Source organism: Heloderma suspectum, chromosome 1 (genome assembly GCF_057233095.1).
Source record: "Heloderma suspectum isolate Gila_16-S chromosome 1, 16-S_ref, whole genome shotgun sequence".
Classification (NCBI taxonomy): domain Eukaryota; kingdom Metazoa; phylum Chordata; class Lepidosauria; order Squamata; family Helodermatidae; genus Heloderma; species Heloderma suspectum.
This window is the reverse complement of record NC_139458.1, coordinates 222,095,972-222,123,396: the sequence shown is the minus strand read 5'-3', so window position 1 is coordinate 222,123,396 and position 27,425 is coordinate 222,095,972. Positions and strand designations below refer to the sequence as shown.

The following is a 27,425-nucleotide window of genomic DNA, read 5'->3' as shown; positions in this document are numbered from 1 at the left end:
TAGACAGGCAAGGCAGAAGCAACTTCAGAGCACCCACTTGCTCCCATAGATCTGACTTTGCAAAATCGTGGGACAAGGGTTACATATCTCTAAGCAAAACATCTGTGTTCCTTAAGAAACATTCTAATAATACAGTTGTTGCTATGGTAATGCTAAGTAGTGTGACTTGAAGGGTTCTTGATTCATTAACATCCTACCCTCTGAGTGATTCAAAGCTTGTATTCTTGACAGAACTTTAGTTTCAAATATGCTGATCAACCTAAACCAGGGAATAAACATATGTTCAGTGTATTGGATTATATATATTTTAAAAATGCTTGGCATCAATTTGAGTAATGAGCCTATAGGCCAAATCAGAGAACCAGAAAGCATCTCTGGCTGGCTTTAGTGAAATGGCTGTCTGATTGTTCCATTGCATGGCCAGTTGACTTTCAAGTGCATTAGGAGGAAATTATTTTCAACCCTCCTTATCATGGGCTGAAAATGTGTCTGGTCAGCCAATGGAGCAATCGGCAATCACTTAACCGCAGGGCTGATGTAATGTCCTCTCGACTGTCTGCTTCTCACCCAGATGACTAGACCTTAAGTAGTGTTTGAATACAAAGTAAACATTGACAGAAGATGCAGAAAATGTATCTAAGCCCCAGGAGATATGTCATTTATAGTATTGGTAGAGTTGCTAGATGTAACTTAAACTCTCTTGCAGTTTATTACCTGTTACCTTTGAGAGAAACATTTATTTATTACATTTATTTATTTTACACAACAAATCTCCAAATATTTTTAAAAATAGTATCTAACACCTCCATGGTGTTAAACCTGAAATAGTTGCATGTATATTTTCCCTATCATTTGCCTCTTTCACTTGCCAAGCATACATAATATATTTTAACTTATCATCCGTGTTGCCATATTAAGGCAAATTTATTTTCAATATTTATGAAATAAATTAGCAAGGTATTAAATAATTTGTGTAGACCCCACCATATTTCTTACTTAAAAATTAGTTTATATCCACCTAGATTTTGATTTTAATGGAAGAAACTAATGGGGTTTGCAGCTCAGAGGGGAACTGCTAAGACTGAACCTCTGAAGTATAGCCTCTATAAAAAGGTGAATTTGGTATTTTCCTAAAAGGTTAAGAGAATGTTGAAATATGGTATCTCTGGGATACCGAGGAAAACAAGCTGTAATTGTTTCCATCTGCCAGTAGATGTCACTGCTTCATTATAAAACCTGACTTTGGAATATTTACTAAAGAAAAGCACAAACAAACAATATTTCAGTTCCTACTATATGATGGTATTGATGGGTTAGGTGTGTGTTTACTGCAACAACACATCAATCTGGTGCAAAATTTTGCACTGGTACAGGTTCTATGGGTTTTCATGCACCCAGATCACTGTCATATCTCTGATGGACTGTGTAACTATTTGTATACAACCTGTCATGGGCACATTGGCATTTTAGACCTGCTAATGCTCCCAGTTGACAGCCAGGAAGTCATACTAGTTTAATGACAGAGAAGTTAACTTGGTGGGGAAATAAACCCACAAAATGCTTGTGTGAATTGGTCCTCACATGAAACTGCTTGATTCTGTTAAATAGAATTAAGCAAATGGATGAAAGTTTAATGGTAACTGAAATTTTCGGCCCAGCTCTTGTTGATAATTGGGAGGGGGCAGAATAAAAACTCCTGAAGACCCGGGGGAGTTCAGGAAAAATCTCTGAAGTGTTTGAGATGGGGTCCTGTCCTTACCTTAGTTAAGGTGATGAAGTGAGCAAGGGTTATTATTACCCAAATTTATATAAATCTTTGCACAGTGTCATCAAAGCATGAACATACAACACCACTGCCATCAAAACAATAATAAAAACTAAAAACAATAAATTCTGATCAGCAATAAAACTCCACTCTGCTGTCTACATTCCCCCCACCCTGCACTTTCAAAACAGAGTAGCAGTTCTCCACACCTTCTCGGAACCACGTTGGAACACTGCAGGAAATATGACAGAGCTGGGAAGGCTCTTTTTTAAAATGCAAAAGGGGGGTGGGGGAGTGCAGTGGGCCTGGGAAGCTATGGAGAGCGCTGACTCTTTTTTTTTAAGTGCAGAAAAGGGCGTGCTACTCATTAGTCTAGGAAAAACTGCATCAGAAGCATTTGAAAGAGTTTTCCGCTCTGAAATGATAGCTGATTAACATGTCCCAAATCTGCCAAAATCGAACCACAGGAACACCCTCAAATTTGCACTTCAAAATGGCAGCTGTGTACTAATCTGCAGGTGAGTGTTTCTCTGATATGGTTTCAGCTCCTGAATGACTTGTCCAAGTGATTAGGAGTAACTGCGTAACAGGGTGTTCAATGTTGCACTGTGGATGCAAACAAAATGGCCTGCCTTGTTCAACCACATTTTAGTAATTGCCAAGTCAAGAGATGTGACGGTGGTTTGACATTGGAGTATGAAGTCAGTGATTATGATGAATAGATTCATTGGAACAGCTTTGCCTGGACGAAGTTTCATTACTTAGCTTAGTTGTGTTTTTTATTATTAGTGATAAGTGAACGGACCTGGCTCCACAGAGGTCAGAATAGCCCATCGTTTGATACAGCGAAGCCCTCTAACAAGCTTATGCAGCTGTTGTAGTTGGCCACATCGTGCCTGTTCCATCTGAGTGAAGGCACACCTTCTGGCACCCCTAGGCACAGGTCCCTGCATTGGGGCCCCATAGCCTCCTAAGGGAAGGGGTCTGTGCACTCCATTGCCCTGAAGGGGTATGTGATCCACAGTAGTTGGGGAGGAAGATGCCATATAATGCCATCTCTTGGCCTACTAATCTCCCCTGGCTTCAGACTGTATCAGCTGCAAAACTATGAGGTGGTTAGGGATATTTACCACCTAGTAACTGAAGGCTTCAAACACATGGACACATTTAAATTAATTAAAATTAACTAATGCATTTTAAAAACCAAATAACCATGAAGTGCACACTCCTAGGTTCCCCTTAGTACGCATGCGGATTATTAGGTGTCTAGGTTTCACAGTCTTGGCACTATGGCACTGATAGACAGACACACATCCTCTTCTATTAAATATAATATTTTGTATAATATTATTCATAATAAATGCAATACCATGTTCCTGGCCCTGCATATTTCTTAAATCTTTACAGTTAATTACTAATCATTGGTACATTACAAAAATGAAAAATAAAAGTTTAAGGAGAAATTACAGTCACCATTTTGAGATGCAAATTTGAATGTATATCATGCTTTGATTTTGGCATATTTTGGATATGTTAATCAGTGATAATTTCTAAGTGGAATTCAAATAATTATCCATTAAAATGTAGCACTTATATGCCACCCGTTCTAATATTGAAAACATTGTAAGGTCCTCAATCCATTGCATTATAGGAGGTAAGCATTTTTAATTGTCATAGAGTTTATAGTGTTGTAATATCAGTCTTTTAGCTGTCAAATGAGTGCAGAAAATCCATTTACACTGAGCATTCCTTAATTTCTAAGAAGCAGGTAGATAATTTAAAAGAGCGTGTACACAAGTGAATATTAAAGACAGTTCCAGTACAAAATGTATCCGTATCTAACCTCCCCCCACCCCCCAAAAAGAAGCAACTACTGGACATTGCTGAAATATATACTTAAAAGAAGCATTTGCTGCATTTCACTGCCAGCAATTAGCTGAATTAGAAAAACCCTTATTAAAGAGATGTTGCGGCATCCAGTAGACATGAAACAAATGTTTTTGCTGAATATGATGTAGCCTAAGATCCATAGACATGACAGATACAGATGCCAAAGCAGCAATCCCAAAATGGGACAATCCAGTTCCGTATTCCATTCCTGCTTAGAACCCTATATATCATATTTATTCACCAAGAACAAGTATTTATAGACATGGATAGTGGGTCACTTTGCCTGTTGTTGTTGTTCAGTCGTTCAGTCGTGTCCGACTCTTCGTGACCTCATGGACCATAGCACGCCAGGCCTTCCTGTCCTGTGCTCTCTCCCGGAGCGTGCTCAAGTTCATATTCATTGCATCCGTGATGCTATCCAGCCATCTTATCCTCTGCCGTCCCCTTCTCCTTTTGCCTTCAGTCTTTCCCAGTATCAGGGTCTTTTCCAGGGAGTTTTCTCTTCGCATTAGGTGGCCAAAATATTGGAGCTTCAGCTTCATTATCTGTCCTTCCAATGAGCACTCAGGGTTGATTTCCTTGAGGATGGACTGATTTGACCTCCTTGCAGTCCAGGGGACTCGTAAGAGTCTTCTCCAGCACCACAGTTCGAAGGCATCAATTCTTCGGCGCTCAGCCTTCCTTATAGTCCAGCTCTCACAGCCATACATTACTACTGGGAAAACCATAGCTTTGATTAGACGGACCTTTGTCGGCAAGGTGATGTCTCTGCTTCTTACTATGCTGTCTAGGTTGGCCATAGCTTTCCTCCCAAGGAGCAAGCGTCTTTTAATTTCATGGCTACAGTCACCGTCTGCGGTGATCTTGGAGCCCAAGAAAGTAAAATCTGTCACTGCTTCCATTTCTTCCCCTTCTATATGCCAGGAAGTGATGGGGCCAGATGCCATGATCTTCGTTTTTTAATGTTGAGTTTCAAACCAGCTTTTGCACTCTCCACTTTCACCCTCAACAAGAGGCTCTTTAGATCCTCTTCGCTTTCTGCCATTAGGGTGGTATCGTCTGCATATCTGAGGTTGTTGATAATTCTCCCAGCAATCTTAATTCCGACCTGTGATTCATCCAACCCGGCGTTTCTCATGATGTACTCTGCATATAAGTTAAATAAGCAGGGTGACAATATACAGCCTTGTCGTACTCCTTTCCCAATTTTGAACCAATCGGTTGTTCCATGTCTGGTTCTTACTGTTGCTTCTTGACCCTCGTACAGGTTTCTCAGGAGACAGGTAAGGTGGTCTGGTACTCCCATCACTTTAAGAATTTGCCAGTTTGTTGTGATCCACACAATCAAAGGCTTTAGCGTAGTCAATGAAGCAGAAATAGACTTTTTCTGGAATTCTCTTGCTTTCTCCATGATGCAGCGAATGTTGGCGATTTGATCTCTAGTTCCTCTGCCTCTTCTAAACCCAGCTTGTACTTCCGGTAGTTCTCGGTTCGCATACTGCTGAAGCCTAGCTTGTAGGATTTTGAGCATCACCTTGCTGGCATGTGAAATGAGCGCAATGGTGCGGTAGTTTGAACACTCTTTGGCGTTGCCCTTCTTTGGAATTGGAATGTAAACTGACCTTTTCCAGTCTTGTGGCCACTGTTGAGTGTTCCAGATTTGTTGGCATATTGAATGCAGCACTTTAACAGCATCATCTTTTAGGATTTTAAATAGCTCAGCTGGAATACTGTCATCTCCGCTAGCTTTGTTGTTACTAATGCTTCCTAAGGCCCCCTTGACTTCACTCTCTAGGATGTCCGGCTCAAGTTCAGTAACCGCACTATCATGGCTATCAGGGACATTCAGATCTTTCCTGTATAGTTCTTCTGTGTATTCTTGCCACCTCTTCTTAATCTCATCTGCTTCTGTTAGGTCCCTGCCTTCTTTGTCCTTTATCATGCCCGTCTTTGCACAAAACGTTCCCTTGAGATCTCCAATTTTCTTGAAGAGATCTCTAGTCTTTCCCATTCTGTTGTTTTCCTCGATTTCTTTGCATTGTTCATTTAAGAAGGCCTTCTTGTCTCTCCTTGCTATTCTCTGGAACTCTGCATTCACTTGGGTATATCTTCCCCTTTCTCCCTTGCTTTTCGCTTTCCTTCTTTCCTCAGCTACTTGTAAAGCCTCATCAGACAGCCACTTGGCTTTCTTGCATTTCTTTTTCTTTGGGATGGATTTCGTTGCTGCCTCCTGAACAATGTTACAGACCTCCGACCATAGTTCCTCAGGCACTCTGTCTACCAGGTCTAATCCCTGAAATCTATTCCTCACCTCCACTGTATATTCAGAAGGGATATGATTTAGGTCATACCTGCATGGTTTAGTGGTTTTCCCTACGTTCTTCAATTTAAGCTGAAATTTTGCAAGAAGCAGCTCATGATCTGAGCCACAGTCAGCTCCAGGTCTTGTTTTTACTGACTGTATGGAGCTTCTCCATCTTTGGCTGCAAAGGACAGAATCAATCTGATTTCGATATTGACCATCTGGTGATGTCCATGTGTAGAGTTGCCTCTTGTGCTGTTGGAAAAGAGTGTTTACTATGATCAGCGTGTTCTCTTGGCAAAACTCTATTAGCCTTTGTCCTGCTTCATTTTGTACACCAAGGCCATGCTTGCCTGTTATCCCGGTGATTTCTTGACTTCCTACTTTAGCATTCCAATCTCCTATGATGAAGAGGACATCTTTTTTTGGTGTTAGTTCTAGAAGGTGTTGTAGGTCTTCATAGAACCGATCAACCTCAGCTTCTTCGGCATCAGTGGTTGGGGCATAGACTTGAATTACTGTGATGTTGAATGGTTTGCCTTGGATTCGTACTGAGATCATTCTGTCATTTTTGAGATTGTACCCAGTACTGCTTTTCCCACCCTTTTATTGACTATGAGTGCTACTCCATTACTTCTAAGGGATTCTTGCCCTCAGTAGTAGATATAATGGTCAGCTGAATTAAATTCACCCATGCCTGTCCATTTTAGTTCGCTGATTCCCAAGATGTCGATGTTCAGTCTTGCCATCTGATGTTTGACCACCTCCAGCTTACCTTGATTCATTGATCTTACATTCCAGGTTCCTAAACAATATTGTTCTTTACAGCATCGGACTTTCTTTTCACCACCAGACACATCCACAGCTGAGTGTCCTTTCGGCTTTGGCCCAGCTGCTTCACTCTTTCTGGTGCTACTTGGAAATTCCCTCTGCTCTTCCCCAGTAGTATATTGGACACCTTCTGACCTGAGGGGCTCATCTTCCGGCGTCATCTCTTTTAGCCTTGTGATACGTTCCATGGGGTTTTCTTGGCAAGAATACTGGAGTGGGTTGCCATTTCCTTCTCCAGTGGACCACATTTTGTCAGAACTCTCTGCCATGACCTGTATGCTTTGTGTGGCCCTGCATGGCAATAATAAAAGCTTCACAGGCCTCCCACTCAGTGACACAAGAGGCTGCTGTTCCCTCATTAATTTCAAAATACTCCAGTAACTCAGCAGAGAACTGATTTAAACACCTCATAGTTAAGAAGAGAAACATTAAAGTGCCAAAGCCCGGGGGACTTAGGTGAATCTGAAAGTTGCAACTGCAAGCAGATTGGGGCATGGTCTGAAACTACCAGTGAATCAATGTTACAAGCATTAATTTGACTTAACAAAGGTGAAGAAACCAAAAAAAATAATCTGGCTGAAAACAGTTATGATGAACTGATGAAATAAAAGTGTAGTCTCTCTTGCCAGGATGCAAAATATGACAAGTGTCAGTTAAACCAAATTCAACCATATAGGCCTGAAGTATAGATCTCACCATGGTTTGCATCGTGCAAGCAGGAGTATTCCTGTTGAACAATGGATCTAAAATATCATTAAAGTCCCTGCCCACAATCAAATAATTATTTGGATATCTCGTCCACTTTTGTTGAAGCTTATGGATAATTACTGGAAAGTTGCATGTTCCTATATATACATTTCATATGTATTCATTGATATGGATATATACAGATCTATGTATGTATATAATTTCTCTTTTTTTTTTCCTTCTTTCATTTTATAAGTTTTTTGGTTGAAATTTTGGTTGAAATATAGAGTAAAAATGAATTAAAGTAATAATGTGGAAAACACTTTAAAATGCTTCAGTTACAGTTTTGCCCACATTCAGTGCTTTCCCCCATATCTTTCCTAGACTACATCCATAAACTTAACTGTTGAGGTCAGCACCCCTCCGAAACTTTCAGGAAATTTCTACTGCCTTCCCCCCACCCCCCACAAGCTGCAGAAATTCACTACCCATTTTCATAGGGGATGAATGGAGCAGCAAAACTGGGGAGCAAGTTTTGACTCACCTTTTAGGCTAGGCAATACTGCTAAAAATAAAGAAATATTGCACTAATAGATCTGCGGTGTTCTGAAATAAGGAACATCTAATGTAGTTGGGTCTATGATAGCTTAAGACATGCTTGTTATTTTTAAAAAGGGGTATTTGGTAACCCTAATTGTAAGTACAAGTACCTAAGGGCAACAGCCGTGAGTTAATATTAAAGACAGTGTGGGAAAAACATTCTGAGGTATATGAGAAAATGATGATTGGTTAAGTGGTCTGGGGAAGAATCTTAATTGGTCATTTCCTTATTATTTGGTATCTTAATGTATTACCCTTTATTTGCATTTATTTATTTATACTGCAGTTGAAAGAATTTGGTTGCTAGAATAAACTGAGGAAATGCTTAGAATATTTTCTGCTACAAAAATCCATCTGAAATAACTGATTAGGTGAGCACAGGTACAGATATAACTAAGGCTACAATTTTATACCACTTACAAGAGAATAAGCCCCACTGAACTCAGTGGGACTTCTGAATAGACATGTATAGCATTGTGCTGTAACAATACAATCTTATACATGTCTACTAAGAAATAAGTCCCACTGTGTTCAGTGGGGGTAACTCCTTTGTACATGTTTAAGGTTGTGGCATAAGGCAATGTTCCTTTGCTCACTTACCTGGGAGTAAGCCCCACCTAACACAGTGAGATTTACTTCTGCATAAATATGCATAGGATTAGGCAGTGAGTTCTTCTATTAGGTTTTTGATTCTTTATTTCCTAGCCAGCAATTTTAACTAATATAGTGAAACTATCCAATGTAAGTAGGGCTAAATGAAATTTGGGCTGTGGTATTGTTTACCCTATAGGCTATGACATATGTGATATTGAATCTCTACATTTGTTTGGTGACTTTCTTCTTTTTTCCATTAGTGGTATATGAATGGTAGTAAGTACTTTTCAGACTTGTGGAATATTATGGATACCCTTGGGATTTTTTACTTCATAGCAGGAATTGTGTTCAGGTGAGTTCCAGCAGACCCACTGCCACCACACTGCATGTATTGCCTTGAGCTCAGAGCCAGCAGACCAATCTGTTGTGGTAGTGATGAAAAAATGTTTCACAGGGTCAAACTGTGCTTTATTTCGGGGGGGGGGGGGTTGCCCCACCCTGAAGTCTGAATCAGACAGAAAAGAAGCTGTTCTCCAATTTTAAAATGGGAATTTTAGCTAATCTTTATCTGTTTCTTTGCACAGGCTCCACTCTTCAAATGAAACATCTTGGTATTCTGGCAGAGTAATTTTTTGCCTGGATTACATTATTTTCACTCTAAGGCTGATCCATATTTTCACAGTAAGCAGAAATCTAGGTCCCAAGATAATTATGCTTCAGAGGATGGTAAGATATAACTGATTCAAGATGAATTGCTTGTGTAATTGTTGTTTGTTTCAAATGAGAGTACCCTGGAAATCTCTCTGTGTTAATAAAGGATCAACAAATCATGTGGGCATATAGCTACTGTGTCCTCTTCTTACAGTTTCCATTCTGTTTTATGGGTTGATTGATTCATGATTTCCTCTTCAATGATGCAGGAATTGAGCACTGCCTGACTCTCATATTTCAGTGTCAAATGTTTGCTACGCTAAGAAAAAGAAGCACACAATAGCCCTGAATAAAAAAGAGAGAAAATCCTTTAACTCCATTTACCCTAACAAGGCATACAGATGCTAATGGCTAGAGACTCAGAGAACTACAAAGGAACAGCCATCTAGGGGTTCAAAGGGAAACTACATCAGTTGATCTCCATTTGGGAAAAGGGCGGCAATTCTCTGAACTTAAGGGGTGGGAGGGGAAGATCTCCCCCTCTCCCGGGATGCTTCTGGGCGCAGCTGTTGATGTTGAGCCAATCGGGCTGAGCGCCAAAGCTTAGCCCCTGCAATCTCTCGCTTGTGCCTGTGTCTGTGCCTCGTGTCTAAAAGTTCAGGTTGTCCTTCCCTTTCCACGCCTTGTTCGCTGTCACTCCCAGAGATGTGAGAAGGGGGGGCTCCCCCTCCAGCTGCGCCTCTGAAGTCTGGGAAAGTTCCTCCCCCACGAGTTGCCTCTCTTCCTCAGAAACAGAGCTGCTTTGGGACACTATGGGCTCAACCATGACACTAACATATTTAGCAGAGAAGGACTAGCAGCGCCAGCAACCTCGGGGTAAGCCACCAAGAAGACTCTCTCTCCCTCAGAGGAAGGAGGGGATGAGCTCCCATAGCCTGCTCTCCAGATCACTAGAAGGGAGACTCCCCTCCTGCTGTGGAGGAGGGATGGGCGGAGCCATCCATCATGTTACAGGAACCAGTGATCAGGGGAAGGGAGGGGGCATGGGGCTAGCAGCCCCCTTCTGTCCTGATTGTTCCGTGCAGCTCAGCCCAGCCATGAAAAGATATAATGCAGAGGGATGCCCTATGAGAGATGCCCTGTATACTGGGCCAGTGTAAATCCGGGAAAGGATCTGGAATCAAAAGGACCGGTTTGTAGTGGGATAAAATGCCAGGTGTGAAGAGAGCCAAAGTCCAGTAGGCCACTCATTGATTGGTTTTCGACAATTACGGGGGTTAAAGAAGCCATCGTGATTTTCCTCCTGCCCCTGAGTGTGCTGTGTGCATGACCAGCATTTGCGTAATTACCAGCAATGCAGCAGGGATTGTCATGTCATCCAAAACCATCATGCAGGGCAGTAAGTGTGTCTTCATACCCACCCTACAACCCACGACGTACAGTAGGGGTTATGGGGTGGGTATGAAGCTGTCTCCACCATGCTGTGCACCGGGTTTGGATGACATGGCAACCCCTGCTGCATTGCAGGTAATTATGCAAGTGCTGGTCAGGTGTGTGGCACAATGGTGTCTTTACCCCCATGATTGCACAAACCCGGCCAGTGGCTAAACTATATATTGTCACTGATAACACACATCACATCCAGAATATAAACATGTAGGGCTTATTTAGGCTGACAGACTCCTGGGGTAAACAACATCCTTCTTTGTGTTAGATTCTGCAGCACTTGAATCAGAATTCTGGAAGCAAACAAAATTACCAGCACTGATTATAAAGATAATCTCTGGAACATTGTTCAAATATTAACAACAGCATGGGTGGGTGTGGGTCAAAGTGAGAAACTGGAGGACTATTTGGGTTTGGGATCTTGTTCCTGATAAGGGAACACAGTAGGCGAGTCTTGGATATAAACACTTAATCTCCTTCTTTCTTTCCGTCAGTTTTCCTCCTTGCTTCTCCTCTCCTTCACACTTTCTACTGGGGCCCTCTAGGGATCATTCTCTGAAAAACAAATGGGTGGTGGGGGTGGGGGGGCTTTGATAATGATACAGGACTGGGCTTGCATTAACTTGGCCTAGGCGGTAGCTGGAATAAACATTCTTTTGATTTTATTAAGAACATTATTCTTAGACTGGGCAACTTAAAGAGTGGTTGCATGTTAAGCAATACAATTTATATTACTTTAGAATGGGCAGTATCCAATTGGGCACTAGTGCTATGTGAAATATGTTGTACTAAATTAAAGGATCTCTAGTGCAACGCCAATACTGTTAGCTGGCACGGCAGGTTTTCCTGGGAATCTTGTCTTGCCAGCTAATGCTATTGGCGTTGCACTAGAGGTGACTTAAGCTACCACAGTGTCATTTACATAAGTGCTAGTGTCTGATTGGATACTGCCGAATGTCCATAACATTTGACATACTATCTTACTCAGTATTCTTTACAATGGCTCTGTAAGGTAGACCGCTATTATTATACTATATTGCAGATGAGGGTGAAGCTAAGGGAGAGTAGCGTATGAACATAAGAAGAGCCATGCTGGATCAGACCAAGGTCTGTCTAATCCAACATTGTGCTCACACAGTGGCCAACCAGCTGTCGACTGGGAAACCACAAGCAGGAAATGAGTGCAACAGCACCCTCCGGCCCATGGCTTGTTTAAGGCATTCTAGTGATTTCATGGATAAGCTGAGATTTGACCTGAGAACTCCTGGTACACGTTGCTCTTTGCGACAGGTTTCTTACCATAAGGACTACATGAGATTATTGTTCCCTCACAATTGGAAGGGACCACAATTAGTTTTAGAAAATTTTAGATGAAATTCCCAGAGCAGAATTGTTAAAACACACACATGGAAAGATATTATAACAAAAGGAATGTGATGATTTGCTGAGATAATTGTTCCAATTGTGTCATGGCAAATCTGATACCGAAGAATTAATACATTCTAAAGCATCTGGAAAATAGGTGTGTAATACCTGGGGTGAAATTGTACTGTGATCTTGTACACAAGGAGGCCCATTCACTTTCTTGACCCCTTGTGTTGGCTTTAAATTCTTCAAAGCCAACTGTGGTGGCACAGCTTCAATATTGTTGTTGTTACTTTTAATTAGATACTTATTTTGCATTAGTTCAGCCCATTTTCAATGTGTTCCCTGGATGCCAGTTTGCAAACATTAAATGTGTACGGAATCATGCATTTGTCCTCTGTTGGCATAATGTCCACCATTGACACTGTTGGCATATAAGGGGGAAACTGAGAACAATTTTTCTTACCCTTAAGAAATGCTTTGAGTGGGCTAGCAGAATCCACATCACATCCTCACTTAAAATGTTTTAAATGTTTCCCCTCACAGCTGATAGATGTCTTCTTCTTCCTGTTCCTCTTTGCGGTGTGGATGGTGGCTTTTGGTGTAGCCAGACAAGGGATACTGCGGAAGAATGAACACCGCTGGGAGTGGATATTCCGATCAGTCATTTATGAGCCCTACCTTGCAATGTTTGGCCACTACCCCACTGATATCGATGGTATGTCCATCTTGAGCTGCAACCCTAATGAGCTATGAGTTGGAGTAACAGGGAAATAGGTGTACAGTCCCTAAGGGAACTCAGCGCCTTCATCATCTGCGCTCTGTTTTACTGAGAAAAATATGCTGTAGAGCTTTTAGTGTCAGGCTGAGCACAGAGACTTGCTTTTAAACAGCGTTTTTCATGCTCTTTAGTGCTCCAGGTTGGGCCTGGCAGGGGCGTGTTCCTGTTTCATTGAGTCCCAGAGAGGCTTGCAAAACAGCAAGATCTCTTGTTGTTTATTACATTTCTATACCGCCCAATAGCTGAAGCTCTCTGGGCGGTTTACAAAGATTAAAAACATTAAAAATACAATATACAGAGATTAAAAACCATTTACATTAAAAAAAACATAAACAGACAGTATACACAAAAGAAACATATATCTAAAACAACGTCAAATAAACAATCTCAAAAGCAAACAAGCATAACCATAAGACATTCCAGGATCGATTAAAACTTATCATATGCTGCCAAATGCCTGGGAGAAAAGAAAGATCTTAACCTGGCACGGAAAAGATAACAATGTTGGCGCCAGGCGGGCCTCGTTGGGGAGATAATTCCATAATTTGGGGGCCACCACCAAAAAGGCCCTTTCCCTTGTCACTGTCTTCTGAGCTTCCCTCAGTGTAGGCCGCCAGAGAAGTGCCTTAGATATTGAGCGTAGTATACAGGTAGGTTCGTGTCAGGAGAGGCACTCCATCAGGTATTGTGATCCCAAGCTGTGTAAGGCTTTATTAGGGGTGTACAAACCCCACTCACTGTTCCGGGTAGCGGTGTCTGCTGGGCGGAGAGGAGATCTGTCCCTCACCCCGGAATCCTGCCTGGCCGGCTCCGCTCCACTGCAAGTCCGCAGAGCGCCGCTGGCTGGGCCCATCCGCAGCCGGATTGCCATCCGCTGCCGGGCTGCTGCGGCCACAAATGGCGGCTGGCGTAGCAGCCACCATTTGCGTCCCTGCATTAGCTGTGATAGGCTATGTATATATTTACGTAGCTTATCATGGAAAGAGCAGGGACGCAAATGGCGTAGCACCCGCCATTTGCGTCCCTGCTCTTTGCCGTGATAGGCTACATAAATATTTACGTAGCCAATCATGGCCACAGGCAGGGGCACAAATAGCGGCCGCTACACCGGCCGCCATTTCATTCCGCAGCCCGGCAGCAGATGGAGACAACGACCCGGAGCAACCATCGCCAACAGGTAGGGTCTGTCCTGGGGGGATTTTGGGGGGTGGCGGGGGGTGTAGTCCGTTCCGTCACGGAGTACGGACTCATTGGAGTCCATGGTGGATTTCTCCGCCATCCCTAGGCTTTATAGGTTAGAACCAGCACCTTGAATCAGGCTCAGAAACATACAGGCAGCCAGTGCAAGCGGTCCAGAGTCGGTCTTATATGTTTGGACCTTCTGGTCCCTGTTATCAATCTGGCCACTGCATTTTGCATGAGCTGCAGCTTCTGAACCATCTTCAAAGGCAGTCCCACGTAGAGGGCATTGCAGTAATCTATCTTGGAGATTACCAGAGCATAGACAATGGAAGCCAGGTTGTCCCTGTCCAGATAGGGGCATAGCTGGGCCACCAACCAAAGTTGGTAGAAGGCACTCCATGCCACTGAGGCCACCTGAGTCCCAAGGGCCAAGGATGGTTCTAGCAAAACCCCCAAGCTACAGACCTGCTCCTTCAGGGGGAGTGCAACCCCATCCAGAACAGATTGAGCACCCTCCATCCGGTCAGAAGAACCACCCACCAGCAGCATCTCAGTCTTGTCTGGATTGAGTTTCCATTGTCACAGCCAGGCACCGATTTAGCACATCTACAGCCTCCCCTGAAGAAGATGAAAAGGAGAAATAGAGCTGTGTGTCATCAGCTTACCCAAAACTCCAGATGACTGCACTCAGTGGTTTCATGTAGATGTTAAATAGCATGGGGCAGAGAACTGACTCCTGTGGAACCCCATACTGGAGAATCCATGGGGCCAAGCAATATTCCCCAAGCACCACCTTCTGGAGCCGACCATCCAAGTAGGAGCTAAACCACTGCAATGTAGTGCCTCCCACTCCCAGCTCAGACAATCGTCCCAGAAAGACACCATGGTCAATGGTATCAAAAGCCTCCGAGAGATCAAGGAGAATCAACAAGGTCACACTCCCCCATCTCTTTCCCGACATAGGTCATCATACAGGGCGACCAAGGCTGTTTCCGTGCCAAAACCTGGCCTAAACCCCAACTGAAACGGATCTAGATAATTGGTCTCATCCAAGAGTGTCTGCAGCTGGTTGGCAACCACCCACTCAAGAACCTTGCCCAGGAAAGGAACATTTGCCACTGGCCTAAAATTCCTAAGATTTTCCAGGTCCAGGGAGGGTTTCTTGAGGAGTGGTCTCACTACTGCCTCTTTGAGGCGTCCTGGGACCACTCCCTCTTGGAAGGAGGCATTAATCACCTCCGTGGTCCAGCCAGCTGTTCCTTCCCTGCCAGTTTTTATCAGCCAAGAGGGGCAAGGATCCAGTGCAGAAGTGGTTGCATGAACCTGTCCAAGCACCTTGTCAACATCCTTGAGCTGTACCAAGTGAAACTCATCCAGGAGAACAGGACAAGGCTGTGCTCTGGATACCTCACCAGATTCACCTGTTAAAACACTGGAGACTAAGTCCTGGCGGATGCAAGAGATCTTATCCTGGAAGTGACTAGCAAATGCATTATGGCGGGCCTCAGAGGGATCTACAGTGCCCTTAGGGCTGGCATGTAATAGCCCCCGGATGACTCTGCAAAGCTCTGCTGGGCGGCAGATAGAAGATTCAATAGAGGCAGCAAGATGTGTGTTTTTTTTGCCACCCTCACTGCCCCTGAATATACTTTACCACAGGCACATACCAGCATTTTTTGTTGTTGTTGTTGGTTTGCAAACCTCTCTGACGCTCAGTTCAAGTGGGAAGGATGATTCCCTGCTCCCTTCTCTCAGCCTTCTCTGATTCACATGGAACCCTGGAGATCTGAAAGCAGCAAAATGCTGAACTGCTTTCTGAGCCTCTCCAAAAGTTATGGATATTGCCCCCCCCCCCACATCTACTACTAGAATAATTCTGCAACAGTCAGCAGATATCATGAAAGGCAAAGAAGGAGATGGAATTATTGTTGCATTGTTGGTAGTGCTAAACAAAGCATTGACAGCACATCAATATCAAGCTGATGTCAGAATCTACCAGTCCCTCTGAAGTTTTTATCTCTTCCTTTTATGATAGGTACCACGTATGATTTTGATCATTGTACTTCCATTGGGAATGAATCCAAACCTCTGTGTGTAGAAGTGGATTCTAACAACGCCCCCCGATTCCCAGAGTGGATCACCATTCCATTAGTGTGTATCTACATGCTGTCCACCAATATTCTCCTGGTTAACTTATTAATAGCCATGTTTGGGTACGTATTAGACTGAAGTGCTTCCCTGGTGATTCGTGTGGCTTTCAGCTTTCAGCCTTCGCTGACCTGAATTCTAGTTGTCCATAAATTGGGGAGTGATATCAATATGGTCAGGCACAGAAATGCCAAAATGAAGAAATGCATTATCACTTGACAAAACCCCAACATAATTAGAAGAGGGTAGATAAGCGATCACTATACAAAGTGAGGGGAATAACTATATGTGGCTTTTGCATTTCCCAGTGAAAAGATACTATAGTTTGCACAACCACGTTTGGTGTGCCAGCTGCTACCATTCCTGAATCAGTCTGATCTGGCAACAGTTATTCATGTCTTAGTTACATCACAGTTAGACTATTGTAACACGCACTACATAGCGCTACCCCTTAAGAACATCTGGAAGCTTCTGCTGGTGCAAAATATGGCAGCTAGGCTGCTAACCAGTGCACAGTATCATGATCATGTCACCCCTATATTGAAAGATCTGCACTAGTTGCCAGTAGTTTTCAAGGCTCAGTTCAAGGTGTTGGCCTTAACCTTTAAAGCAGGGGTGGGCAACACACAGCCTGTGAGCCACGTGTACTTCCCCAGCCATTTTTTTTTGGGGGGGGTGTCCCTGCTGCAATGGCAGCAGCAAAAAAAGAAGAAAGAAGGTAGCTATCTTGGAAGAGAACATGGAGCAATGCCTTGTTTGGAAGCAGAATCATGAAGTCAATTCTACTTGTAAACAAGGCAAGCTCTCCCTGCATGACTTGTTTCCTTCTAAAATTGCTGGGTTTTTCGCTGCTGCCACTGCATCGGTGAGACAATTTTGGCAGGGGAAGGATGGAGGTGGATTCTGGGAGCTCCTTCACACCGGGTTTTTATCCCGCTAAGGAGATTGCTTACTCACAGAAGTTTGTAGGACCTGTACACCACACAGCCCTCATCCAGGGAATCTCCTGCTCTTTGTGAGCTCTATTGCTTTGTTTTCCATGACAAAGAAAGTCCGGCATTTTCCCTTCTCTCGCCATGGACTCAACAAAAATGAGAGTGTACAGTTTAAAGTCACTTTTATTACAAATAAAACAACAGCACCTCATAGTGGATTTGTAATGAAACACATAGATCTCATTGAGAAGTTCGCAAATGGCGGTAGCCGCTGAGCGTACGCAAATGGCGGTAGCCGCTGCCATTTGCGTACGCTGGGTTCCCCCCCCCGCCGTGATAGGCTACGTAAATACTTACGTAGCCTATCACGGCCTCCACAGGGACGCAAATGGTGTCCCTGCATTAGCCGTGATAGGCTACTTAAGTATTTATGTAGCCTATCACAGCTGAAGAGGAGCAAATGAATGGCGGCTGCAGGACAGCCGCCATTCGCACAGCAGTGCGGATGGGAGCAGGTAAATGCTCCGTTTCGCGTGCCTTTTGTGGGGTGGGGGCAGTGGGCACTTCGTCCCGCGTGCCTTTCGTGGGTTGGGGGGGCGGGGGCTTCGTTCCGCAATGGGTTTTCATTCCAGATCCGTTGCGGAATTCTCTGACATCCCTAGCAGGAGAGCCCTGTTTGCAAAGGCCCATTTGTCAGGCACATGTCGAAGGACTTTCTCCTGCATTGCCCCCAAATTGTGGAATACTCTCCCTTCAGAGCTAAGATTGGTCTCCACTCTATTGGCTTTTTGGAAATAAATTAAGATGCATCTCCTTAATTTGGCTTTTTAAATTGTGAACAGTGGTTTTAATCTTGTTTGAATATGGTTTTATGGTTTTTTATGATGTTATGTCTTAATGTTTTTATTTGTATTAACATATACTACCTTGGTGACATTTCTGGAAAGGCAGTATATAAATACGATACAATAAATAAATAATATAGGAGAAAAAGGTTTATTTGAATATTGCAGTGCTAATTCCAGTTTTAATAATAGAAGATTATGAAGTAGCACTAGTGCTAACATTGTATAAACTAGGGAATTATAAAATAGCTATTAGATGGGCTGAGTACTTTCATGCAATTAAAGAAAATATATAAAATATTGTTCATCTTGAGAGATGTGAGCCCCAACCTGGAATCTTGACATTTCCATAGTGGATCCATGATCACCTCTCCTTCCTTAAGAGTGAAGTGCTAATTTTGATGCAATAAAAATATAAGAGTTAGTGTTACGGAACTAATAACCCTGTGTGTTTATCTGTCTGTTAGTTATACAGTTGGTTCGGTTCAAGAGAATAATGACCAAGTGTGGAAGTTTCAGCGCTATTTCTTGGTTCAAGAGTACTGCAGCCGCTTAACTATACCATTCCCTTTTGTCATCTTTGCCTATATGTACATGGTGATGAGGAAACTTTTAAAATGCTGTTGTAAAAATGAATGCAAACAACCATCCATTTGCTGTAAGTTACACTGTATCTTGTACTGTAGTTAATTTGAGGGAAGGAGGGAGGGAGGGTAGGTGTTCATAAGGGTAAGAGCCACAGATAGGTATTAAGGCTTCTCAGGTAATTTTTTGTCCAATGCAGTACTTTCATTTTGGGAAGTAAGATGTGAAAGTGTCCCCATGTAAAAAATCATTAAAAAATGCACTTCATGTGAACAATTAAGGGTGCAATCCTATGCATGTTTAGACAGAGAAAACTCCTACAACTCCCAGAGTTCCCCAGCCAGCATGGAGTTGTAGGACTTTTGTCTGTCTAAACATGAATAGGAATGTGCCCTTACAGTGTCAAAGACAAAACTAGCCCCTGTTGAGGTGAACTAGATGTGACAGTGGCAGATACTTGTCCAGAATCAGGTCTCCTCTCTGAATTCCTCTAAAGCAATGGGAGGGGGAGACTTAGGGCTGATCTACATTGCGCCCACCATTGCAATGAATTCAGTGTCCCATCGGGTTAAACGCTCTCGCATTAAAACGTGATTATTCACACTCACCCATTTTCCCTGTTGCAGTGCTTCATCGAATGTGCAAGCTTGGTTCACACTCGAGCGCTGTGCTGTTTTCCTGCTGTTTTCCTGCGCGCGCTTGTCTGATCTCGGATGCTAAGCAGGGTCGGCCCCGGTCAATGCTTGGATGGGAGACCACCTGGGAATCAGGCTTCCTGCACTGAACAGGGGGTTGTTGTATCCCTTCAAATGAGACTAAGTTTTACCCCCTCCTATCCCCCGCTTCGGATTTTTTTTAAAAATTCAGGCGTTATCCTCACAGAATCGGGGCTTCTCCGCGATGTTTTTTTTTTTTCTAATTCAGGCATAATCTTCGAAGATTCGAAGCTGTGAAGCTTCACAACTTAGTAGGGATGTCAGAGAATTCCGCCACAGATCTTGGTGAGACCGAATACCAGTGCATTCGCCCCCCCGAAATCTGTGGCGGAATGGCCTGCCACCCACCGCCCCACCGCGGATCCCCCCCGGGACGAGACTTACCTGGGGCGGATGTTCTGGGTGGCGGCGGCTCCGGCGGCGGCGGCGGCAGCTCCGGCGGCTGGTCTTCCGTCCAGCTGCCACCGCCGCCATTTGCAGTCTGGAGGTTTGTGTTTTGTTTTTACAGGGACGTGATAGGCTACGTAAAGATTTACGTAGCCTATCATGGCTGGGTTAAAAAACAACAACAACGCGTACGCAAATGGCGGCGGCTACAGCCGCCACCATTTGTGTTCCTGGTTTTTGGCCGTCTTAGTCTACGCAAATATTTACGTAGGCTAAAACGGCGAATCAAAAAGGGACGCAAATAGCACCCGCTACACTATTGTTTTCGCCGTAATAGTCTACGTAAATATTTATGTAGACTAAAATGGCCAAAAATAAGGAATGCAAATGGCGGCGGCTGTAGCCGCCGCCATTTACGTACGCGTTGTTGTTGTTTTTTAATGGAAATCCGGCTGCGGACGGCTGTGGCCTGGGCTGGGCCTGGCCAGCTGCTCCGCGGAGCCACCGCGGAGCACAGCCGGCCGTTGAGGATTCCGAGGGGGAGGGATGGAACGCCTCCCCCCCCCATAAACATAATCCGCGGAAAGGTAAGTGACTTTCGTACATCCCTACAACTTAGAAGCTTCAAAGATCATGCCTCAATTAGAAAAAAAAATCACGGAGAAGCCCCTATTCTGCGAGGATAACGCCTGAATTTTTTAAAAAAACATTCAGAGCAGGGGATAGGAGGGGGTAAAACGTAATCTCATTTGAAGGGATACAACAACCCCCTGGTCAGTGCAAGAAGCCTGATTCCCAGGCGGTCTCCCATCCAAGCACTGACGGGGACCGACCCTGCTTAGCTTCCGAGATCAGACAAGCATGCGCACATCCAGCCTTTTGCTTGTTGCTGAGGAAACAGGGGCTGCTGAGGAAGCTATGTGATCGGTAGCCGGAAGAAGACATGGGGCTGTTGAGAGCTGTGATTGGACAGGAGGGAAATACAAACACCGCTGCATTTGGACAGGCGGGGCAGGGGACTACGACTGGATATGGTAGCGAAGGCGAAAAATCAGAGCACATTACGGGGAAATACCGGGATATTAGGGTATTGAAAGTGGGAGCACGGAAGTGGGAAATTCCGGTTCCAATTCGAGGCGGCTACTGCATAGTGTGAAAGGTGGACGGTGAAACCTCATTGGAAGTGAAGAAAGGCAGTAAGTGTAGATCCAGCCTTAAAGCGCAACATGGGTTGGTGGGACAGGGGAGTTCAAACATTTCCCTGCCTGCACTTGCCTCCTACTGCAACATGTTTAAACTGTTTTCTTCTGGTGGGTCTTCAGAATTAACTTCTACCAGGAGAAAAACAGCTAGAAAAATCCATTTGAGGTAGAAAAGCATCAGTGGGGAGGGTTCAGCTACCCCTCCTGCCCCCAGTCTGCATTTTAAATCACCACTCCCCCACCACAGCTCCTTGCTTTATAGGGAATCCACAGGACCTTGGGTCAATCCTACTGAGTCATATCTAGTTGAGCCCTCAGTAAAGATAAGTTTGACTTTCTTTTTCCATAGTATATTGTTAAACCTTTAGGTTTTGTTTGAGAAGATCCTCATGAGAGGAAATGATAAAGTATAGACTGTTGGGCCACTTTAGGTCAAACAGACCTGAACGAATTTCACCGCTTCTCCCTTCTTTCTGACTTAAAAACAAAACACCTTTTCTTTAACTTTGTTCCACCCACACACTGATGTACTAGTCTTGCAATTTTAAACTTATATGGCTTTATATACAGATCTGGGCTAGTTCAGCCTAAACCTCTCATGTAGTTATAGAATCCTGGTGCAAGCATTCTTGAAAGATCTGCCTAACTGTCTGAATATTTATCTAAACTCTAGAGAAATATTCAGGTAGTTAGGAAGATCTGTCTAGATTCTAGAGAGATCAATAATGTGTGATTATGGCTGTCAGTCACTAAGACTTTCTTTAACCTATCAAGGATTTATAGAGAAGAATTACTTGAATAAGCATTCCAAGAAACTGAATGTAGTTCTCTATCCAAATGCTTGTTAAACTGCCATTTTTAACAGTGGACTGTTCCATTTAATTGACTAAATTTGTCCTACATCGTGGTTGCCTGGCTTCTCCTCTGTAAGATAAACTCATTTTTTCCTCACACAAAAACCAAAAACACATACACCACAGGAAATGCTTCCTCTGATGGATACTAAACCCTGTGCACTCTAAGTGACATCTATTATAAAATAAGTTCAGTTTCTAGAACAGAAAGGAAAAAATAATGCAGACATGTACTCCTGCTCACTTGGCTTAGGCCTCATTTAAACATGACACTGGGCGAGCAAGGAGGTCTTACCAATGAGCAGCATTCCACATGCCCAACGTGTCTCATTTAAAGTAGGCCCTCCACTGCTACATATGCAATGTGGAAAAGGCCCTCCTCCAGGTCCCCCACCTCCTCCGTGTGCCCCCACTTAGCAGCAGGTAGCTACTAAGGAGAGGACCTTTACAGATGTGACACCCCTTACTGGGCCACCCCTTCTCAGAGAAGCTCATCAGCCACCTATGCTGTGGTCTTTTCAGTGCCAGGTGAAGTCCTTTTTATTCTCCCAGGCATTTTAGTTCTTCAGTTCGTATTGTTTTAAATCTGTTATTGTATTTTTATCTCTACACTGCTCCTGGTTTGTGCTCCGATTGTATACTGTAGTTTTAAAAGTGTTATATTATGTTTTATCATGTTCCTGTATGTTATGGTTTTAACTGTTGTGAACCACCCAGAGAGCTATTGTTTGGAATAGAAATGTAATAAATAAATACGCATATATTAGTATAGCGGAGTACCTATCTGGGCCCTGGATTCCTGGCATGCTAACGTGGCATGTGTTTATGAGGAGGCCCAATTTAGCTTAGATGCCACACATGCGTAATGCCACACATGCTCGTTTTTCTGTCATGCCTAGCATTATGTTTAAATCGAGCCTTGGTTTCCCACACAGGAGGAAAGAAATCTGGGAGCCATCCATAGCTTCAAATGCTCTCTCAGGGAGGAGTGTGGTTGAAGTTTTGGTGGGCCAGTTTAGCTGCCATGAGAATTGACAGGTTGCAAGCCAAAGAACTGGACCTTTCCTTTAATGCTAATCATGCAGTGGGAGATTCTGTAGCTTCTGCACTTCCAGCCCCTTCCTTCCCCAGTCCTCTTGCTCATTCTTCTCCCGCATGGGCTTAGGACTCAAGTAGGACTCTAATATTGCTCCACAGTAGGTGAGCAAGGAAAGCTGGATTGGAGGGATGGCAATGGCTGAATCTTTCACTGCATCAAAGTGAAATCTGGTTCTCTGGGCTGCTGCCTTATTTACTTATGTAAAATATTTAAATAAATACTTATCTACTTATGTAAAATATTTATATCTTACCACCTAATCAAAACTGAATCTTGTGGTGGTTAACAATAAAGAATCACAATGGTTTAGATCCAGTGCTGTCTGTCTATCAATGGAAAAGATACCTCCTCCCTGCTGCACCAAATCTAGAGCAAATCTAGGGGTGGGCAGGGGGCTTCAAGGGGGAGGAGAGCAAGGGAAATCCCATTGCACAAGTGGAAGTTCGCTCATGTAATGTTGGATTTAACCCATTTAAGAGCGCAATTCTTTTGATTCTGCCCCTGCTAGACAGAAGTCTCTGATCTTGTGGTCTTCTGAAAGTCCTTTGCCCTACTGGGCTGTTGCTTGCAGGGCAGGAGCAGTGGCAGAGGCAATTTACTCTCCTGTTCCCCCTCCAAATAAAAAAACAGCTAGACAGGCCACTGAGCTCATCTAGCTCACTTACCTGCAGTGGGTGGGGATGAGCGATGAAGAGGCCATAGGATTCTTCGAATACTGGCCTTTCCTCTCCCCCTTCCTTCCCTGCCCACCGGAACACCCCCCCTTTTGACCTTTACAAGGTTGTCTGAGGCCGCTGTTGTGACCTTGGAAAGCAGCCGCCATGGTTCTTTCTGAAGTGGGAACTGTGATAGCGCTTTGGCTATTGGGTGGTATAGAAATGTAGTAAATAAAATAAAATGAAATGTCAGATTCCCCCTCCTGAGGTTGTAGCAGTGTCTACGGCCTCAGGAGGGGGAATCTGAAATATCCTATGGTCCCTGGGATGCTCTCCAGAGATCATAGGACTGCGCTGAAAAATAATAACTAAAGCAATATATGACACTGTAAAAACATCAACAGCATTAACACATTTAATACTGATGAAAATAGCATCAATTCATGTCAGAAGCTGAGGAAAATAGAAATGTGAATGTTTTTGCTTGTGTGGTCAAAAGGAGCAATCTTCTCATCCTCAATATGTCTTAAATCCTTGTTGACTTTCTTTGAATGCACTGTATGCTTGCACATAGCATCCTGAAGGAGCTATGTCTAAGTTTCAAAGCTGAGATATTAAGGCTGCAGTCCTAGGCATATTTATGTTGGTTTAAGCCCCATTGAGAACAGTGGGACTTACCTCTGAATAAGCATGCATTGAAGTGGGCTGTTAGAGCGTCACATTTTCTATTTGAAAAAAACTGAGGTTACCTTTTTAGTTGTATTGTACTGATCTGTGTTTACTTTGCCAATAAATATGCCAGTATTGCAATTTGGTGTGGATTTTGTTTCTTAAAGGTTCAAGAAATGAAGATAATGAAACTCTGGCATGGGAAGCTGTCATGAAAGAAAATTATCTAGTCAAAATCAATACCAAGCCTAATGACTCATCAGAAGAGTATGTTGTCTTGCTTTCTTTGTCTTTCACATCTAATCAAACTGCATGCCATATATTTTATTCTGAAACCAGAGCTGGAGAGTGTACAATGTTTTTATCTACAGAAAATAATACTATTAAAGGTTTCCTCAACTGATTCAAATATATTGATTCTTCTTTTAAGAAAGGGAAGAATGAGCAGTTAGTGGATTTGTGGTGCTAATGATAAACAGTATTTCATATTTTAAAAAATAGCATATTGGATTAACACCAAGGTGGAAAGATTGAAGATGATCTTATTTAACAGCAGTAGAATGAGGGTCAGCCTAGATGTGAAAGGGGCAGCCATGGTTTTTATTCATGAGTCTGTCCCAGTTATGTATAGTGTAGAGCTATAACCTAAGTAAGGGAATTTTAATTGATTCATCATACAAGTTTAAGCTGATGGACCTACTGAATAAATTTGCATATAAGTAAAAATAGTTACTAAAAGATATGACGCTGGAAGATGAGCCCCTCAGGTCAGAAGGTGTCCAGTATACTACTGGGGAACAGCAGAGGGTATTTCCAAGTAGTGCCAGAAAGAGTGAAGTGGCTGGGCCAAAGCCGAAAGGACACTCAGCTGTGGATGTGTCTGGTGGTGAAAAGAAAATCTGATGTTGTAAAGAACAATATTGTTTAGGAACCTGGAATGCAAGATCAATGAATCAAGGTAAGCTGGAGGTGGTCAAACACAAGATGGCAAGATTGAACATCGACATCTTGGGAATCAGCGAACTAAAATGGACAAGCGTGGGCGAATTTAATTCAGGTGACCATTATATCTACTACTGTGGGCAAGAATCCCTTAGAAGAAATGGAGTAGCACTCATAGTCAACAAAAGGGTGGGAAAAGCAGTACTGGGGTACAATCTCAAAAATGACAGAATGATCTCAGTACAAATCCAAGGCAAACCATTCAACATCACAGTAATTCAAGTCTATGCCCCAACCACTGAGGCCGAAGAAGCTGAGGTTGATCGGTTCTATGAAGACCTACAACACCTTCTAGAACTAACACCAAAAAAAGATGTCCTCTTCATCATAGGGGATTGGAATGCTAAAGGAGGAAGTCAAGAAATCACCGGGATAACAGGCAAGCATGGCCTTGGTGTACAAAATGAAGCAGGACAAAGGCTAATAGAGTTTTGCCAAGAGAACACGCTGATCATAGCAAACACTCTTTTCCAACAGCACAAGAGGCGACTCTACACATGGACATCACCAGATGGTCAATATCGAAATCAGATTGATTCTGTCCTTTGCAGCCAAAGATGGAGAAGCTCTATACAGTCAGCATACAAGACCTGGAGCTGAGTGTAGCTCAGATCATGAGCTTCTTCTTGCAAAATTTTGGCTTAAATTGAAGAACGTAGGGAAAACCACTAAACCATTCAGGTATGACCTAAATCATATCCCTTATGAATATACAGTGGAGGTGAGGAATAGATTTAAGGGATTAGACCTGATAGACAGAGTGCCTGAGGAACTATGGATGGAGGTCCATAACATTGTTCAGGAGGCAGCAACTAAATCCATCCCAAAGGAAAAGAAATGCAAGAAAGCAAAGTGGCTGTCTGAGGAGGCTTTACAAGTAGCTGAGGAAAGAAGGGAAGCGAAAAGCAAGGGAGAAAGGGGAAGATATATCCAACTGAATGCAGAGTTCCAGAGAATAGCAAGGAGAGACAAGAAGGCCTTCTTAAATGAACAATGCAAAGAAATCGAGGAAAACAACAGAATGGGAAAGACTAGAGATCTCTTCAAGAAAATCGGAGATCTCAAGGGAACGTTTTGTGCAAAGATGGGCATGATAAAGGACCAAGAAGGCAGGGACCTAACAGAAGCAGATGAGATTAAGAAGAGGTGGAAAGAATACACATAAGAACTATACAGGAACGATCTTAATGTCCCTGATAGCCATGATAGTGCGGTCACTGAACTTGAGCCGGACATCCTAGAAAGTGAAGTCAAGTGGGCCTTAGGAAGCATTACTAACAACAAAGCTAGCAGAGATGACAGTATTCCAGCTGAGCTATTTAAAATCCTAAAAGATGATGCTGTTAAAGTGCTGCACTCAATATGCCAACAAATTTGGAACACTCAACAGTGGCCTCAAGACTGGAAAAGGTCAGTTTACATTCCAATTCCAAAGTAGGGCAACGCCAAAGAATGTTCAAACCAACGTACAATTGCACTCATTTCGCATGCCAGCAAGGTTATGCTCAAAATCCTACAAGCTAGGCTTCAGCAGTATGCGAACCAAGAACTTCCGGAAGTACAAGCGGGGTTTTGAAGAGGCAGAGGACCTAGAGATCCAATCCCCAATATTTGCTGGATCATGGAGAAAGCAAGAGAATTCCAGAAAAATGTCTATTTCTGCTTCATTGATTACGCTAAAGCCTTGGATTGTGTGGATCACAACAAACTGTGGCAAATTCTTAAAGAGATGGGAGTACCAGACCACCTTACCTGTTTCCTGAGAAACCTGTATGAGGGTCAAGAAGCAACAGTAAGAACAAGACATCGAACAACCGATTGGTTCAAAATTGGGAAAGGAGTATGACAAGGCTGCATATTGTCACCCTGCTTATTTAACTTATATGCAGAGTACATCATGAGAAATGCTGGGTTGGATGAATCACAGGTTGGAATTAAGATTGCTGGGAGAATTATCAACAACCTCAGATACGCAGATGATACCACCCTAATGGCAGAAAGTGAAGACGATCTAAAGAGCCTCTTGTTGAGGGTGAAAGAGGAGAGTGCAAAAGCTGGTTTGAAACTCAGCATTAAAAAACGAAGATCATGGCATCTGGCCCCATCACTTCCTGGCATATAGAAGGGGAAGAAATGGAAGCAGTGACAGATTTTATTTTCTTGGGCTCCAAGATCACCGCAGACGGTGACTGTAGCCATGAAATTAAAAGACACTTGCTCCTTGGGAGGAAAG

General features: G+C 43.3%; 1 protein-coding gene across 2 annotated transcripts in view; it reads left to right on the top strand.

The window, feature by feature from the left end:
* Positions 1-27,425, top strand: part of TRPM8 (transient receptor potential cation channel subfamily M member 8) — a 62,595-nt gene that overhangs the window by 27,758 nt on the left and 7,412 nt on the right. For both annotated transcript variants that reach the window (XM_084830167.1, XM_084830161.1), the window contains exons 17-22: positions 8,930-9,021; positions 9,254-9,395; positions 12,678-12,849; positions 16,130-16,307; positions 18,490-18,680; positions 24,358-24,457. In XM_084830167.1, the coding sequence (XP_084686293.1) occupies positions 8,930-9,021; positions 9,254-9,395; positions 12,678-12,849; positions 16,130-16,307; positions 18,490-18,680; positions 24,358-24,457 (875 nt within the window). The remainder of the gene's footprint in view (positions 1-8,929; positions 9,022-9,253; positions 9,396-12,677; positions 12,850-16,129; positions 16,308-18,489; positions 18,681-24,357; positions 24,458-27,425) is intronic.